Below are 15,798 nucleotides of genomic sequence, written 5' to 3'. Positions count from 1 at the left end.
GCACGTAACATGTCTACAACAATAGCATCTCCCGCCAAGTGTGTGTGGTAATTCAATTTCTTCAGGCTGAGGGGTGTAATGCAGCTGAAATTCATAGATGAATAAGTAATGTGTACGGTGATACTTCAATGAGTGTCAGCAAAGTGGGACAATGGTGCAGGAACTTTAAAACAGGACGTACAGATGTTCATGATGCAGGTGGTTAGGGAGGAAGCGAGTGTAAACCGATGATCTTGTTGAGCAAGTGGATGAGGCAATTCGAGAAAATCGAATTCGGTTCACAATTTCTGTATTGAGTGATTTGTTTCCTGAAATTTCAAGGTCAGCTCTCTACACCATTGTGAGTGAGAGACTTCAGTAATGCAAACTGTGTGCGAGATGGGTTCCCAAGATGCTGTCCGACCATCACAAAACAATGAGCCTCCTAATGTTTCTCCAGCGCTACCACAATGAAGGAGATGATTTTTTGAACAAAATTGTCACAGGGGACGAGACATGGGTCCATTTCGAAACTGAAGAAACAAACGAACAATCCAAACAGTGGATGCATTCTCATTCTCCCAGTAAACCAAAGAAGTTCAAGTGAACCTTCTCCAACAGAAAGTGTACGGCTACTGTGTTCTAGGACCGGAATGGAGTTCTCGGTGGAATTTATGGAACGTGGCACGACCATCACTGCAGTCTCATACTGCGTGACTCTTCAACGTCTATGAACGGCAATTCAGAATAAGTAGAGAGGAATGTTGTCATCAGGCATTGTCTTTCTCCATCACAATGCTTGGCCGCACACTATAGCTGTAACAAAGAAGCTCCTGCAGCGTTTGATCACCCACCATACAGCCCGGACTTAGCTCCATCCGATTTTCACCTCTTTGCTCACATGAAACGCTGGCTAGGAGGAAACATTTTGGCACAGACATAAAGCTGCAGACCAGTGTAGAAACATGGCTGAAAACACAGGCGGTTCTGTTCTATGACGAGGGTATTGGAAAGTTGGTACCACGCTACGATAAATGTCTAAATTGGAGTGGTGACTATGTAGAGTAATAGCATAACTATGTAAGTACTTGTTACAAATAAAAAAAAAAATTATTTTCACTGTGGTTTTAATTTCTTGACCGATCGGACCTTGAAAAAAAAATATCCCTTGTAGCTTGTCCAAATTGAAGGTGACAGCAGCAAAGCATTGGTGCATTACTAAAGCACTTAAGGCTTCTTTTTTATTTTTTTAGTTGATGATTATTAGGTGATCAGACATTTGAATTTGCACTTCTCAAATTAGAGAAAAACTGTGATAAGAGATTTCTCAAGATATCACAACATTCTGTGATTTACCATTTTCTCTATCAGCGATATGCAAGGTACTTTAATTTTAAGGGAAAGTGCCCTATAAATGATTTATAGTATATTCCGAGTGGAATGTTAAAAGGAAAAATTGATTCTCCAACTGATAGAGTGCTTTGTTTGAGGTGTAGTTTGTGCTGAAATTCTGCACCGTAAGAGTTAGTGCAGGGACTAAATAATATTTTATTCCTAAAATACTAGTAATATGTATGTAGGGCTGTTTTTCAGTTGACAAACAGATCTTACTGTTTCTCCACACAATGAATGTGGAGGCATAGTTCTACAGAAGATTCAACATACTCTTAAAACAAGCATCTGCATTCTCGAAGGGTTGATTGCAAACTGTCTTTGTGTTAATAAAAATTACATTCCAGCATGAAATTGCAATGTTACATGATACATAATTATACCCCTTTCTACTGAAAACATTTATTTTGAATACAGGTTGGGGATGACCATTTTATCCTGATCTGGACAATTTAATGGTCAATATCAAAAACACGTATGAAGCTATGGATGTGGACTTTTCACTAAAGTTTTTCCCATACAAATCTACTGGGAAATGATGTGTAATATGATAATCATGCCATTTAAAAAATTAAAGTTCAATTCAATATGGCAGACAATAATTTCAAACAAAATTTGCAGTAGTTTCTTTGATACTGTAATCAGTTCTGGTAACTTAGTCACACTCTGTTTTCTATAATTAAGCCGTTTCTGTATATTTATTTTCATTAGGCTACAACAATACTAAACCAATTATTATGACAAAAAAATTAGTACTGTTTAATTTTTCAAAGAATAAGGCATGAACATAAAACAACTTATACAGGTCTAATTAACTATGTTTTCCTTTATCAACATCAGTAAAGAATAGTCAGCAAACATTTATAGATGTGCAGAATAACCTGTTAAATAAGAAGAATCTGACAGGGAAGGTCAAGGTACTGAACCAAAAGAGAACTAGAAAAGAAAATGACTAAAAACAAGAATCCAATGCTCTTAAATCCCATGACTTTGCCTCAATCACTTGCAAGTCCTTCAACATTTTTTTGGTATATTGAAAGTATTACATTTTTTTTGTAATTTAGTTGGTAGAATCTAAATAACAAAAAAAAAAATTATCGTTAATTCATATTTTGATTTGTACGATTCAGTTCTTGAGTAATAAATTATTAGAAAATTGATACATAAAATTAAGACGTATAGTAAAAACAAAGTATATCTAACAAAAATATAATACAAAAATGTTTTCACACTAACATATCCCATGTATGCAGTACTTTGCTTTTTTATAATATTCTTGTATATTAAATTTAGTATCTTTGGGTATAAATTAAGTATAAAATTAATTCGAAAGAATACTGGTTTATATATGTTGTAATGTCAAATTCATTTAATTGATGTAATCATTTAACATTTTAATGAAGGAATTTTTTTATATGTATACATAAAGCTCATGATTTATATAATATAAATGTATTTTATGTCTAGAAATGAAATTAACTGCATAAAATGTGGTTTATTCAGATTGTTACATTAATTGTAATGTACGGATTAATATCTCTGTCATCACTCTAACATTTTTCAAAATGTTAGTACATGTACTCATTTAATGCCTTACATGAGTATAAATGAACAATGAGCGAGATCAGATTGTGTATTTAAACACAGATTTGTTAAAATGTACAAAAAATAATCAAAATGCATACAAGAAATAATTACTATACTTATGTTATAAAGAGGAGCCAGAATTTGTGACTATGTATTAGAAGCCGATATGCAAAATCTACCAAATCCATTTATTTTTGACATTGAGATGTTCAAAACTTTCTTGATGTGAAGTTTTGAGGGTAAATTTGTAACATTTTCATTAAAAAAGCCTGAAAGATTGTGTTAAAAGAGGTAATTTGGAAATATCAACTGAAGGGTGAATTACTTTTTGGTCACCCTAAGGTGAAGCCTAAGACTCTTATAAAACATTTTCATTGTATTCAGTTCAAGCTTTAAGTGCCTTTAAAGCTTGCAAAAATCACAGATGCTAAATGCCTTTTGATACTTCACTTTGTAAGAATTGGTGGGTTTAGGGTGGGTATATTCAACATTGTCTCAACACTTTCTGTCTCATATCTTGAAAATATGTTAACTAAAAAACTTGAAATTTGGCATAAATATTTGACTATACATGTATTCCATTCTAGGTCAGCCTGATTTTCAATCCATTTTTTATTTTTTTTTTTATTTTAGTAAACTATATATTTTTTTATCCTTGATGAATAACATTGCACTAAATTAGACTGACTCATTACAATAAATAATTTCTCCAATAAATAAACCTTTAAGCCCTATATATTAATATTTTTATTTTAATTCTAACAATCAAGTGTGATTAAAGAATTATTATTTATAAATTGTGATGTTGAAGAATTTAAATAAAACTGATTAATAAGGCAAAATGAGAATACTGAGAAAAATATCCTCAGAAAATTTCAGAATCTCTCAAAGCTTGTAAAAAAAAAATATAAAACTGCTGAGAATAACTTCTACAAAAATAAAATATTCCATTAAATTGATGATTCTTTGGATGCTACATTGCTACAACAAAATTATTAATAATGTAAGGCTAATAATGTGATATGAAACACACACATCTGAGTAGAAAAGTAAAGTTTTTTATTATATTTTATTTAAATTTAGAGAAAAATACACCAAGAAATATTAATTTACATAAAGATAAATTTGTCCTACATAAACTATAACATTTACTCCAAAATTATTTACACATTTCTATTTCAAAACAGAAAACATAAATGAATACTATCATTAAACAATTATATATAAATATATACAATTTCTGCATAATAAATATGTATATTTTTAACATATATCTACAATATTAATAATTTAGAACCACAAATCTCCAGGTTTTTCTTCAATGTCTTCATGTTTAATGATTTGATTTTGTCCTGATTCATCATCAGATTCACTAACAGCCAAATCATCATGAATTTTAACATTATTAGACTGATTCTGAGGTAATCCTTTCATAAGGAAATCTGATGGATCATAATTTGGATCAACATCCATACTCTCTTCTGAAAAAATGAAAATAAAAAATAAAATTTACACAAATATAAATTGATTAATTATAAATTTTTTCATTTGAGGGATTTTAATTACAAATAAAATAAAAGTTTGTAATCTTATACGTACATCTTTCAATGGAAATAATGGATTCATTATTTCTGTTAAATTCAGTCATAGCGTATAGTGATGTTAATGTTAACTTTCTAGATGATTTTATTCTTGTGATGAATGAATTATTAATTTAAGTTAGTAAGTCAATAAATGATTACATTTATTTCTTTAAAAGGGTGATCAATAAGATTCAATTAGAAATTTGAAAATCTTGTTCGAAACCAAAATTGGGAAAGCATAACAAAATTAGCTTTGATGAAAAATTTTACAATTTTCATTCATTCATTACAGAAGGCTGTTTTTTTCTAGCTTGTCCTTTAGTAAAAAAAGAAACAGTTTACGGATAAAAAGAAAAATGCATGGATTACCAAGGGAATAGTTAAATAGCTCTACACTAAGAAATCTCTGTGAAATATCTAAATATAATTTGTCAGATTAGTTTGAGTATTATTTGAAAAATTATAAAGGATTTTACGGTAAAGTTACTCTTACTGCTAAACAATTAATTTATAACAATTAAATAACTAAAAGTATGTGGATGGTTATCAAAAGTAAAAGTGGATTTGAAATAGGTTGATAATTTCACCAAAAATACAAAACTACTCGTCCATAATCTCACCCCTATTCAGGTAGCAGAAGAATTTAACAATTTCTTTTTCAGAATTTTTAACAACAATAATATTGATCCATGTTAAACAAAGCCATTAACCTTAAATGGTTTTGCTGATTAATCAGAATTTTTATTTCCTGTTGACAATCAAGAAGTTAAAACTTGTATTCTATGTAATGAGTAAACTATTCAGTGGGTATTGATGAAATTTCTGTCTGTATCTTAAAAGAAGTTGTAGAACACAGTATTCCCTAACTGCTTTAAGAATTCCTCTCTCTTTATTCCCCTCTTTAACCCTCTCCTGGTCATTATTTCAACTATTTACGAGGGATATCTCTAAAGTAAAGACCACTGGGAAATTTATCTCCTTAAGGTTGTCGAACTTGTGTCGTTCATGGGCACGCTAGTAATGTACACACTGCATTGTTATCTGTAAGTTGTTGCATTGTAGTGTCTTTGATTACGTGTGAGTTATTACGTTATAAAATGAATAGGAAAATTGATGTTGCTGCCGACTGTGAAATATGTGGTATCATATGTTTTTTTAAACCATCAAAATGTTAAGCTGGCTAAATTCATAGGCAGTTGGTTACTGTGTACAGTTATAAAGTAATGAATGAAAAAAATGTCCAAAAATGGTATGAAAGATTTAGAAATAACAGAATCAGTGTGCATGATGAAAAACATTCGGGGAGGCCCTCGATAATCACCAAGGACTTCAAACTTGTCGCTCAATGATTTCCGACCTGGCTTCTTCTTTTTACTGATGTTTCAAGAGCTGTTATTGTTCGCATTGTTCATGACCATTTAGGCTTCAGAAAGGTTTGTGCACGCTGGGTGCTGTACGTCCACATGTTGCGGGTCCAACACGTGATTTATACTGAGAACATTTGGATGGGAAATTTACGATCACCTACCACATAGTCTGGACTTAGCTCCTTCTGATTACCATTTGTTTGGGAAATTTAAAGAATTTTGAGTGATAAGCAATTCACGGAGACCAACTTAAAAATGCTGTTAATCAGTGGCTAAATGGAGTGGCAGCAGAAGAATATGATGACGGTATATTGAAGCTGGTGTATCGCTATGATAAATGTCTTATTAATTCATGTGGCAATTATATAGAGAATTAGTATAAGGTATGTAGTTTGAGAAATAAAAAAATATATATAAAGTTTTAAAGAATAAATTTTTTTACAAAGAAACGGTCTTTACTTTTTTAGAAATAACCTCTTGTATATGGTGGTACTTACCTGATTAATTTGAAGAAATGTTGATTTCAGGTTGATCTTCACTCACATAATGTTTATTAATATCTATCACTACAGCAATAAATATGGTCTATACTTAAAAAGCCTACCATTAATATAAAAAATTAAAACTAAAAAAATTCAACTATTTTTTATTGGGACACTTCAACACCTCTCTTTTGATGATACTCAAGGAAACATACCATTCTACATAATGGGAGATTGCACTGTTTACATTTAAATGAAGACCATAAAAACTCCCATGTATATCTATTCGAATAAAGGCCTTCACTTCAGCAGGTGTTACAAGCTCCCAGATCAATGATATTTTTGGTTTGCAGGACACAGTTAGCATAATTGTTTATTTCTGTGGCAATTATGTTGAAAAAACTCATCACCACTTAAAAGCATTAAAAAAAAAATCTAACTCTGGATCACAGTCATGCAGAAATAAATTAGATTCTGTAAAATTATTTTGATTTACCCAGTCAACAGCTTGACTGGGTAAATCAAAACTGGGTGATAACTATTATCACCTCTGGTTCCATCATCTAAATTTTTGTCATTATCGCTAGAATCACTATCGTCAGAAACATTACTACAACTAACAGAAGATTCACTATCACTTAAAACACTAAATCTTCAATATCACTGTCAGAAACCTGAATGGCTCTCATAGAAACCATTTTCATGTACAATGAAAATCAACAATGAGTTTCAAAACAAAACACAGCTGTTCAGGTCCAAATCAGATGGTTAAAAACATTGTACAGTGTAGAAAAATTAAAAACAACAGTACTGTGAAAGTATTATAAAGGTTTTGTCCACAAAAATAAACTAGATAGCAGCAATAGACCCATATAGCTGACATGCGACTTTATGCGCTTTGACCAAGAGGTTAGCATAGGGTGCCGTGTGATTTTGTGTGTCATGATTGGGACACGGTTAAGAAAGATTTGACTGTTGAGTTACAAAATTACAGACTAATTTTTTTACTGTCTGTATTCAAAAAATGATTAAAACTCGGCTTTTAACATTTCTTGAAAATCTTGCCAAATAAGCAAACTTTCAGTATGGTTTAAGAAAAAAAAATTGTCAATAAACACACAATTTCCCAGTTTTTAAAAGATATTTTAAAGTGTTAGGTAACAAAAGATTATTTTTTATTTTTTTGTTATTTGAGGAAAGCACACTTGCTTTAATTCCAAATTCTTTTGTGATAAAAAACTTAATAGCTATGGCATCAGAGGAGCTGCTACAACTAATTAAAATCATACCTTACTAACTGTAAACAAATAGTTGATTTCATATTTCATTATACAAAGTAAAATTTAGGTCCTTATTTCAAGATAAGTCCTTATTTCTCAATATAAAACACCTGCTTTTTTGTTGTTTATTAATGACCTGCTTCAAAATCTTGAGCCAAATATTGTAAACCTCTTCATAGATTCAACTGTACCTATTTCTGAAGATAATTATTTAAAAGGAATTGAGAGTTGTACGACAGAAGCTCAAAAATTATTCACTAAATGGATTATAACCATATAATTCTAAATATGGATAAAACTATTATGTTATGTTTCTTAGAAAGCTGTAACAATGCTGAACGGGTGGACAGAATTCCCATTAATCTTAATGATAGTATTTCTGTTTCCTATAAAGCAAAATTTTTGGAGGTTTTATAAGCTTACAAGTTCTCATGGCATCAAATTGATTTTGTTTATAACAACATAAACTGTTCTGTTTTGTTTTGAGATTATTATGCCTGCATATGTATTCCTTCATATGGTATAATGTCATCTCTTGTGGCTCTCTCAAAAAGTCGAAACAAGTTTTTAAGATACAAAAATGGGTTGTCAGGTCACTGTTATTAGTGCTTAAACATAAGAATCTTGTATATTTAGTAAATTAAAATTGTTAATTAAAGTATTTAAATGTATGAATATGCAATCTTTGCTAAAAAATAGTTACTTATTGATAAAAAGTAACACTACTTATCTTTATCAAAATAGACAACAGAAACTGTTTTTTAATATAATTAAATTTTCAATTGGCATTGTTTTGCTTCAAGAAAATGCTCACTTGAGCTCAGCTGCAACAACTTAAGCAATGCTTAAAAAATTTGTCTATGAAGTATTGAATATCCACCATTGATCTGTCTGTATGTTCCCTAGCTATTTTCAATTGTTTCATTAACTAAAAGAATTTTCAGGAGACAATAATTTAAAAAAAATATAGTGAGATAAATAAGTAATCACTGAGAATATGATTTTTTATATACAAGAAATCAGTTAGTATCTTTTTTTTTATTCATCAGTAATTTGATTAGTTTGATCCTTTCATTCATTCTGTTTTGCTTTTGTTAATCTTTTAACCTGCATAATTACTACATCCTACATTTCAAGGTATGTTCATAATCTAAATCTTATCTTCTTCATTACCCTTCTTTCTATCACATTTCATTATCTTTTTTTTTATTCTTATATTTATTTATTTTCAAATTGAATTTTTCTGCTAATAATAAATTCATGCCATTTAGAATTTTTATTATCTCAGGTTTTAGTTTATGACAAAGATATATGCTCAGGAAAAGTTGAAATTTTTTTCTCTTAAGATTACAACATTCTTTAGTTTTTTGTCAACTTAAACAAAATAAATGGTATCTACATCGAAAAAAAAAAAATTTGTTCATAAGATCACATTTTAAGTTTGTTATTCCCTGAGAAATTTACATTCTTGTGACCATTATATTATATCAAAAAGTCATAAATAGGGATTTTCAGATCAGTTTTCCTTAAATATTTCTGCTTTAGACATGAAATAAAACTAAACATATCTAGCTGGAGATCGATTAAAGGAATATGAGAATTTTGCTGATTTCAATTAGTTTATTTTATATAACTAACTATGAACTAATTTATTACGCTAGAAATTAGTAAAGAAGTATCACCTAATACAGAGGACATGAACTGTGCTCTTGTGCTTGTGTGTAATAAAAATAAAAAAATGAAATAATGCATTCTATAAGATATTTTATGAAAACTAGTAAGAAATGTATTAAAATGGGTGGCTTATGGAAGAATAATAAATATTTCGAGAAATTAATTAAAATTTTTTTTATTAGTTGAATGGAGTTACCCTGATGCTGCTGAACTGAGGTATCAGGCTGGTAATAAGCAATATTTCCAAGTTGCATCATTGCCTCAGCAGCTTGCTGACTATCATCATCAGGTGCAGGTTCACCTTCCCCTTCGCCTTCCACTTCAGCCTCACCATCACCCTCAACCTCTTCCAATTCTTCATCACTTGAGAACTGTAAATCTATAAAACAAATTAAAATAAGAATAATCGCTTATGATATTTTTTCTAAACCTATAAAAAGAATGCACTCTAATAATTAAATATCCTTTATAATTTGATTATTTCACTACAATAACATTTTTCATCCTTAATGTAAAATGTTCTTTTACAGTGTGCCCACAGCAATAGATAACTGCTTCTTGATGTTAAATTAAAATTAAAATGTACTGGACATATTGCTGAAACAAAAAGTATGAACATTTTGGGAGCCCAAAAGCGATTTAAAAAAAAATTCTTTTAACAAAATTATCTTTGATGAAAAATTCTAATGTTTTTTCAGAACCCTTGCCCTTAAGTAAAAATACAGTTCTACACTATGGAATTTCTGTAAAATGTGTAAATATAAAAATTATTTTAAAAACTACAAATGAATTTATGCTAAAGTTAAAAATTCTTTGAAGTTGAAACTAATATTTCAAATATAAAGAACAAACATTCTTGGGTATTGATGAAATTTCTGCCAGTATTTTAAACATTTTACATGCTATTATCATTTCTTTTAATACTGAACTAATTAATCCTTCAACAGTGGGATTTAAACTGAGGATCTTCCAAATGAAAGGCAGAGGTACCACGGATATTGGCAGAATGGCAGACTTACTGTTATAATAATAAAATAAAGGGCTAGGTTTAATACATTAAATGGAAAAAAATAAAGTTCTATAATGAAACTCAAGTTATTTGATAATTATAGCAATGTACCATAAATAATAAAATGAAGTTATTATAAAAATGAGGTTGGTGGCAAAGAAGTATACAAGTAAGAAATGTTTTTTATTTTCTTTTTTAAATTAATGCTAACAAAATTTTATGATATTAATCTTTCTAAACAAGTAATTGAAAAATTCTGCAACACTATTTACAAATACTATGATGATCCAGAAAGTAAAAATTGTTTGAACATTCCATACACACAGCTTCACTCAGAACAATAGGTCAAAGGTCAGCTGGTCTTGTTCTACTATTGCTGTACACCTTTGTAACTATAGCGTGACACAGAGTGATTTTGGGTGTATTTATAATGAATTAGAAATCAGAAAATCCAACTGTGAGAAATGATTGGTCATATTTTTTTGAATGTTGAAGATGTTTCATCCTGTGGAAATTTGTCAAATTACTGCCATATATGATGTCAGTGTAATGAATGAAGGAAACATAAGGAAATGGCGTCATTTATTTACGGCAAGGAGAACATCTGTACATAAACAGCAACACTCAGGACGTCCTACATTAATTACTGAACAACTAAAAGAACAGACTGATAGACATGTTAAAAGAGAACCTTTTCACATTACATGAACTTAGTGATAAATCTCCTGTATGTTCATGATCTCTGTTACATGAAATTATGACTATTCACCTAAATTATTGTAAAATTTGTGCCTGATGGGTACCAAGAATGTTAATTCTTGGAGCGGTACCGTAGAGATGGCAATGAAATGCTGAATTATATAGTGACTGGTGATGGAACATTGGTTTTGCGTTTCACCTAGAGTTTATACACTGAGAGTAAACGTCAATCACTTCAATAACATCATTCTTGATCGCTTTCAAAGCCAAAAAATTCAAACAAACATTTTCAAAATGAAAAGTAATGGTTGCAATTTTTTGGGATTGCCATGGGATGTGTGAGGTTATGCCTTGTGGAAAGACAATTAATGCTAACTTTTATTCAAAAATTTTGATGAAACTTCGTTGTAATTCAAAATTGCCAGTGTAATCTTTTGATTTGAGGAGTACGTTTGCTTCATGACAATGCACATCTATATACTGCAAAAAACTTGTTAACTTCTCAAAGGTTTCGGATATGATGTCTTTAATCATCCGCCATATAGTTCAGATCTTACTTCAAGTGAATTCCACCTGTTTACAAAATTGAATGAGTTTCTTGGCGAAGATTGGTATGCAAGTGATGATGACATCAAGAAAGAAGATGTTTGTGAGTGGCTTAATGGACTGGTATACTTTTCTGACAAGGGTATACAAAACTTAATGTGATGGTTTGACTAATGCTTGAACTTAGGAGATGATTAAGTGGAAAAATAAGTTAAAAAATATGGATTATGTTGCATATATTAAAGTTAAAATAAATTTGTTATAAAACAAAAACAATTTAAGGTCTTAATATTTTAAAATAAATATAAAATGCACATTCATTTAACAAAATTACACCACAACAAAATCAATTTATTTTTAGCAAAAAAAGAAAAAAGAAGAAATTACAATTATTAATGTTATTGAAATATGTTAATCATATAACGTCAACATTTATTTTATGAAGGAACAATTTACTGTTATATACTGGAAATTTTTAACTGTTGCGAAGAGTTGAGAAGAGTATGATACAATGATTTTCAGTTATTCTGTAACATTTTATATGATTTCTAAGTTTTATATGTTAAGTAAAAACATAAAATCCAATATCTCCAACAAAAAATACACAAAGTTAAAAAACCTACCACCATGTGCATCCATGAGCAGCAGAACTGTAAATGATAACATACAACTGTGTATAATGTGAGTAAAGTTTTGATTCTGAACCACAAACAGTACATAAATTACAATAAAAATATCTCTTAAGAGGTTTTTTTTGGAATTATGGTTTTGAAAGTTTCAACACTTAACAAAAAAATAATCTATTCATTTGGTAATTAAATATATTATACCAGTAAGATACAGCTTAAGAGAAAAAAGTAATAAAAAAATACCTTCTTCAAGAACACCGGCTTCTTTTTTAATTCGTCCTCTAATATCATGTTCTAAGTCACCTTCCACATCTACAAAATCAAAATCTTCCAATCTGCTCTTATCATATGGTGAACTAGTATGGCTCTATTAAAAAAAAACACAAAACAAAAAAATAAACACAACCAATCGTTATGAATTAAAAAGGAACAAAAGATTTCAGAGACAACAAAATTTATAGGTAAAGTAAAAAAATTACCTATATTGAAGTTGGAAACATTGGTTACTTACGAGGAATTTGGTTTGTTTTTTCACAATTATGTTTATATGTGTTTTGAATTTAGTAATAAGGTAATGATGAAGTGGAGAATTTGACATTGTGGATTTGCAATAAATCTGTTTGCTAATTTTGAAAATGTACAGCAAGTTTAATAATTATTTTAATTTTATGAATACTGAAGCAGAATACCAGTTTTAACTCATCAAATGTCCTATCATGGGAAAAAAGTGGAAAGATGTAATCGTGAGAAGAAAATTAAGTCATTAAAACTGTCATTGGAACAATGAATGAGTAAAAGCTGCTATACTGAAAAGGTCCAATATATTCAAGCAAGATATTCATTCCCTCTAATTGCAATCATTGCTGAGTCCTTCATTTACATATTGTTTTTCACCCATTTATCTTGCTACTGGGATCTGGGCAGTTGCACGACAATGCCCTGGCACACATGGCAACAGTTTTAACAAGTTATTACGCCACAAATCAAATCACCATCTTATCTCACTTGCCCTATTCACCCGACTTGCTCCAGCAGACTATTTTCTTTTACAGAAACTCAAGTTAAAGATGAAAGGCTGCTTTTTTGATGACATTCCGACCATCCAAAGGGCTTGCAATGAGCAGGTGAAGGAGGCGTTGAACAGGCTCTACCAACGCTGCAACACGTGTATAACTAGAGAAGTGTTCTATGTAGATGGCTGATGTAAGTAAATTCATTTATCTTTAAATCTGCACTTTTACTTTATTTATTTCTGGAACTTTTCAGACATACTATATAATAAGTAATATAGTAATTATGTTATACAATAACTTTAACACTAATCTTCATGGCAGAGTGGTAGTGTCTCAGCTTTTTATCCAGGGGTCCTGGGTTTAAATCTGTCAGGCAAGGCATTTTTCATACATTATAAAATTTGAATTTCATATTTCCACATATATGGTTCTCTAAACTTCTGTGGTGAATTAATTTACCAAGTAAAAACCATTAGGGTATGGAGGAGTGCTAATGGGTATGATGCAGATAAAAGTGGTAAACAAAAAATAAGGATAAATTTCTGAAATATTAAAGTCAGGGATGGCCAGAAAATAATGTCTGTTTTTAATACGTAACATTTAACTGATTAATTTAAATCAATTGAAAAAATGAAACAGACATTATTGTCACTTTCCTATAAATTCTCCGAAACAGAATACATGTCTGTCCCACTGGTAAAGAGTTTGTTAAATGTTTGTAAACGTTTCTGCCTGTCTCTTCTCATAAGAAGTTTTAATTATTTCTTTCAGTCAGTTATTTATCACTGACAAAATGCTTTTCTCTGATATGATGTTCCTATAACTTTCTGAATAATTGAAAATAAGAGAAAGAGAGCAAAGTCAGGATTGTATCTCAGATGAGTTGTGGTTTCTGCAACAAATGGGTGTGTGCATATTAAGATTATTCCAAGTGAGTCTGCCTAAAAGTGTTTTTGAGATTCAGATGAAGATTTCTGACTTTCCTTATAAGCATAGACAATTTCTAACTCTAGACAACTGGCAAGAATAATAACACCTGCAAAAAAAATTACTGCGTGTTGTAGATTTATTTGCTAACATATGGGCAAAATCAGTTATTGATGATGAACTGTTTCTGGACATTTCACACAAATGATACACATTCATGATATCTGGTATAAATATGTTAACATTAATGTTCTATGAATCTTTTTAAGATTTCTTTTTTGCTGTAAAAAAATTATGGAATACTAATATTGAAAACTAATAAGGATGTACTTATTGTAATATATTATCACTTGGACTGGAAACTCACACAGATTCTGGTTTGGTATTATTTAACACAAGAGAAATTGTGCTCGTAGCAAAGCAATAGGTGGATATTACTTTTTGAATATTCCTTGTAAACTTAAAAACAAACAATAAATGTGATATTTAATATCCTGGAAAAAGTAACAACAGTACACTTACTCTCATATTACATCCATACTTACACCTACATGATCTTCTTGTTGATAATTTTCATCTTCAGCTCCTAACCATGTACCAAGAGAATCTGTTTCTGCTTGTTCAAGGGCTCTTTCTTGAACTAAGCTAATATTTTGTTCCAACTGAGTCAAATGTTCATCGTACTAAAAAAAAATATAAACTCCCAATAAGCTTTAAAAATAGTAAAAAATAGTTTAACAAAATTTTTAAACATACTTATCACTTCATATAATATAAAATATTAAAATAACTGAACAGTAAAAAATAATAATTATAACTGATGTCTAATATATTAGCTTTATTTTATTTTACGTAAATACTACAGCTATTGAGAAATTAACTTACATTTTGCTGTGGTTTGCAAAAGAGTGGGGCTAGCAGCACCATCTTGGTGATTGCTGCCTGACTCAGTAACACATTGAGTTGTACTATGAGTCTATGGGAAAGACTGTGACAAGACTTGTTGATTTTTTACAATTGTATAAAATGTGTTCTGTGAAAGAAAATCCCACCAGTTGTGAAGTAAGATCGGTTGGTTATTAAGTTTCTTTTGGCAAAAACTGCAAACCCATTGAGATTTATTGGGAATTATATGATGTATATAGAAAGGCTTTAATGAATGAAGATGCAGTGAGGCAGGGGTGTATTATCCACCCATCTCAGGAATGACAACCTGTGACTGTACAAGACTACACTTCTTTTACATTCATATATATCATCCTCTGAAGTAATACCTCATGGTGGTTTTGGAGGTTAAAATACAGAAAAAAAAGAGAGAGAGGGGGTACTATGCTTAAAAGTGGGAATTTAAATGTATGATGAAAAATGATGAGGCTGTTCTGATGAACAAGTAGCGAAAATTGATGAAAAGATTAGGACTAATTGGCACTTTACCATTACAGAGCTTTCATTTCAGTTTCTAAAAATTTCACATAGCCTTTTGCATGAAACTGTGACAAAAAATTTGGGTTATTATAAGATTTGTGTTCGATGGGTTCCAAAAGATCTATGAGAACAACTGTTTTTTGGGACAGAAAAAGGGGTGGTATCCTTGGTTGAATTAATGGAGTTTGCTGCTACAATAATTGGGG

At 30.3% G+C, this 15,798-nt stretch overlaps 1 protein-coding gene across 4 annotated transcripts in view; it reads right to left on the bottom strand.

The window, feature by feature from the left end:
* Window positions 1-4,022: 4,022 nt before the first annotated feature.
* Taf1 (TATA-box binding protein associated factor 1) overlaps window positions 4,023-15,798 on the bottom strand; it is a 141,902-nt gene continuing 130,126 nt past the window's right edge. The window contains exons 26-29 of one of the 4 annotated variants that reach the window (XM_075372406.1): window positions 14,719-14,850; window positions 12,471-12,594; window positions 9,541-9,723; window positions 4,023-4,439 (exon numbers count right to left, since the gene is read on the bottom strand). In XM_075372406.1, the coding sequence (XP_075228521.1) occupies window positions 4,249-4,439; window positions 9,541-9,723; window positions 12,471-12,594; window positions 14,719-14,850 (630 nt within the window). In that variant the 3' untranslated portion in view covers window positions 4,023-4,248. Of the gene's footprint in view, window positions 4,440-9,540; window positions 9,724-12,470; window positions 12,595-14,712; window positions 14,851-15,798 lie in introns of all 4 variants that reach the window. The other 3 variants (XM_075372405.1, XM_075372407.1, XM_075372408.1) reach the window with 3 other exon arrangements.

Source organism: Lycorma delicatula, chromosome 8, assembly GCF_047948215.1.
Source record: "Lycorma delicatula isolate Av1 chromosome 8, ASM4794821v1, whole genome shotgun sequence".
Lineage (NCBI taxonomy): Eukaryota > Metazoa > Arthropoda > Insecta > Hemiptera > Fulgoridae > Lycorma > Lycorma delicatula.
This window is presented reverse-complemented; position numbering and strand designations above follow the sequence as displayed.